This window comes from Triticum aestivum, chromosome 7D, assembly GCF_018294505.1.
Source record: "Triticum aestivum cultivar Chinese Spring chromosome 7D, IWGSC CS RefSeq v2.1, whole genome shotgun sequence".
In the NCBI taxonomy this organism is placed as follows: domain Eukaryota; kingdom Viridiplantae; phylum Streptophyta; class Magnoliopsida; order Poales; family Poaceae; genus Triticum; species Triticum aestivum.
The window spans coordinates 162,497,622-162,500,990 of record NC_057814.1 but is presented as its reverse complement, the minus strand read 5'-3'; the positions used below and the strand labels follow the sequence as shown (position 1 = coordinate 162,500,990).

The 3,369-nt window shown below is 47.6% G+C and overlaps 1 protein-coding gene across 2 annotated transcripts; it reads right to left on the bottom strand.

Annotated features, from left to right (window-relative positions):
• Positions 1-296: 296 nt before the first annotated feature.
• LOC543488 (pathogenesis-related protein PRB1-2) lies at positions 297-1,701 on the bottom strand. 2 transcript variants are annotated; one of them, XM_044586352.1, is made up of 2 exons: positions 1,143-1,701; positions 297-522 (listed from the first exon to the last, which is right to left on the bottom strand). In XM_044586352.1, exons 1-2 carry the CDS (start codon positions 1,661-1,663, stop codon positions 297-299), a joined length of 747 nt encoding a protein of 248 aa, XP_044442287.1. In that variant the 5' UTR covers positions 1,664-1,701. The 2 variants fall into 2 exon arrangements, with proteins under 2 accessions (XP_044442287.1, XP_044442288.1); XM_044586353.1 differs by lacking the exon at positions 297-522 and having other exon boundaries at positions 963-1,699.
• Between the last annotated feature and the right edge of the window lie 1,668 nt (positions 1,702-3,369).

Sequence of the window (3,369 nt, the reverse complement as noted above, 5' to 3'; positions counted from 1 at the left end):
TGGGCTAGTTTGCGGGCGGCGGTCCCGGTTCTCGCGGACTATCCGGACACCGTATCATGGCATCTTGCATCTTCGGGTTTCTTCTCTGTCGACTCAACATATCTTGCCCTATGCTGGCGTCCGACCATTGCTTAAATCAGTCCGCTCTCTAAAGCGCACTTACCATTGAAAAGATCAAAATTTGTGTTTGGCAATTGCTGGGAAGAGGTGATCAAGAGGCATGACCTTGGGAAGGGTTGTGTCCTCTTTTTGGTGTTCTGGAAACGAGGGCCACATCATCTTCTTTTGGACAGTGTCTAGAGTTCTTTGGAGTTTTGTCCATGAGGCCCTGGACCTTGCCGGGTTCCTTCAGACCTGTGCCTACCAGGTGGCAGTATGAGGCACCTCTTCTGGCTGGTGTTTGCACCGTTAGCATGGATTTTGTGGAGTGCACACAATAAGATGGTGATTGAGCGTGTCTTTTTTAGGAGGACATCTGACTTAATCTTCAAATTCTTTGCATTTTTGCAGCGCTGGCACCCGCTTTATAGACAGTGCGACCGCGATAGGCTAGGCCTTATGATGGATGCGATGCATGGTGCCGCTCGCCAACTTGCCCCGGTGCAGCCCCCCCGAGACTACGACCACTTGGTGGTCTTTTTTCCCATTTATTTTATATTTTCCTTCGTCGAGTTTGTGATGTTGCCTCAATAGGCTATTCTATTTTTCACACTTGAATTTACTGTATGGTCGTGGTGTTTGCTTTATCTATAAATAAAACGGGACGAAATCTTATTTCAAGAATTGCGGGTTCTTATCTTCGAACGCAAATTCAAATTTTGTGTGTAACATACTCCCACCGTCCCATAACGTAAGACCTTTTTTTGACACTAGCGGTCTTACATTATAGGACGAAGGGGGTATCATTTTTTTCAAGGGTTCACAATTTGTTTGGCTAGGTCCAAGTTTTGAACAACAAAACAAAAGTAAAGATGTTTGCATACATTTACACGCTCCACAGAGCCGCATGGATACATGCAGGCCGGAATGTGTGCTTATTTACGTACGTACGTAACATTTGTAGACGTATAAATATTCAAACCACACAAACATAAACACACGCACGTACGTATGCATGTATGATCACACTCACTCGCACGTACTAGGCTTCGGCGTCAAGGGTGAGGAACGCGAACGGGCGCTCGCCGTTGAAGTTGCCCGGGGGATTGTAGTTGCAGGTGATGAAGACGCCCCGGTTCCCCGTGCAGACCACGCGCGCGCAGCCGATGCGGGTCGACTTGCGCCACACCACCTGCGTGTAGTGCCCGCACACCTTGCCGGCGTCGCAGGTGTTGCTGTCAAGATGGTAGTTCTGCTTCTCGTCCACCCACAGCTTCACCGCGTCGGCGGCCGTCCACGACTGCCCGGAACCCCAGAAGATGTTCTCGCCGAACGGCCCGCCGGAGTGCTGCAGCCGGCAATCGCCGGCGCGCTGCGCCGCCCAGTCCTGCGCAAACCTGGCCACGTTGTTGTCCCATGCCACGGGGCCGACGCCGTCCACGGCGCGGGCGCGGTTGTGCAGGTTGACGAAGTCCTGCGGGGTGTTCTGCGCCGAGACGTCAGCCACCACGGCCATGACTATGGCCAGTGCAAACATTGCAAGACTACTCTTGGAAGATGCCATGGCTAGCTAGTAGCTGGCTCGAGATGGATGAAGAGTGCTGGAATTTGACGGGTATTTGTAGCCTGGGGACGTGGAAAGAGTGCATGGCTATCTTTTTTTTTTTGAACTGCATGGGTATCTATTTCAAGGATTCGCAAGAAGATGCCGGAAAAAAATAAAATAGATGCATGTATCATGAGTTCATTACTTGCTAGCTACAAGTGGTACAATTTCCTTTTATTTCCAGTACATATGCATACTACTTCTGACAACGAGTGATCCAATGCGATTTCCCGATATACATTGGTCGATTTGTTTGGGCAGTTGGGTTTGCATTAATCTAGAACTAGATCATAACCTCATTGGGCGGGCGATGTTCAAAAGCGTACATCCACTTGGGCGGCTAGGGCAAGTGGCAAAATATGCTTGCGTCGTCGCTACTGCCTAGTGTGGCTTATCGGTGGTGGTTGTGCCTTTTTTTTTCTCGCGAATACACAATAGACTTTTGTATTATTGTGTTGATAGAAGAGGATTTATAGCAGTCATTATAAAAACAGCCTCGCAAGGACGAACACCCAGGCGGCGTGCAAGGCATAGAAGAGCGCATGAGAAGGGCAAGCGCGGCCCAACTACCAAACCTACGTCTCGGTGATCAGCTAGCCAGGCGCCTTGGCCCCAGCGCGAGCCCAAGGTCTAGCGTCGTCTTTGATATCGTTCGTGAGCCGCACAACCGAAGGTGGTTGCGGCTTATCGAGATCACATTTTCTTTTCTGCGTGTATGTTTATGTTGGTTATATATATTATAGTTATGCAGATGCCGGATATGTAATTATGATACTTGTATCCTCTAGATACGACATTATAAGTCAATACAAGCATCATATAGCTAGAAAACTGTAAGTTTTACTTTGTATTGTTTCTTTAAGAAATATTATAACTATAGGACATCACACATTATAACGTGTTGATAGATCTTAAAATAATGTAAGCTATCTACTCTAACACTTCTCTATGGTAAAAATTTCAGGAAGATGCTACCTCATAATCATTTGTTCTCACCTGGCGGCAGCCTTGGCAAGAGCGCGATGATGACTTACACAGCCTTGGCGATAGCGGCGGCCCCTGCGGCCAAGACAGCCCGAATGGTTGTCGGCGCGCACCTGGTGGAGGTCTTCGGCTTGTCGAGCTCCTTTGCCTCCTTAGGAGACCAAGATCATCACAACAACCGTGGTGGTGCGGTGTTTGTATGCATGCATGGTGTTCATGTTTATTTTGAGTGAACTGTTTGTAAATTAATGAACGGATGAACCATGGTAGACTTTTGAGCATGATCAGCTGCATTCCAAATTAGTCCTTCATGACATGGCCGCGATTGGAACCGTGAGATACACACATAGGGGGCTAATTATGGGCGATATTGAAAATGCCTACGAGGTCAGTTAATGCATACAAGTTGCCTCAAGTTGGCTAAAAGAATACGACAACCATATTATGACACCATACCAAATTTCAGATTTTTTGGACCATATTTTCAAATAAAATAAAATTCAATAAGTGTAACGGTTGTGGTCTGAGTGTTGGCACAAAATGCAGATCAGGATAAGGCAATATAGTGGGTCCTCATGATTCAATAAGAAACTCATTACACAATCGAAACTGCTACCCAGACGACCGTGCTGCCCAATCTATGCAAGACGTGCTAATCCAGTCGCTGGTGCCCTTCTCAA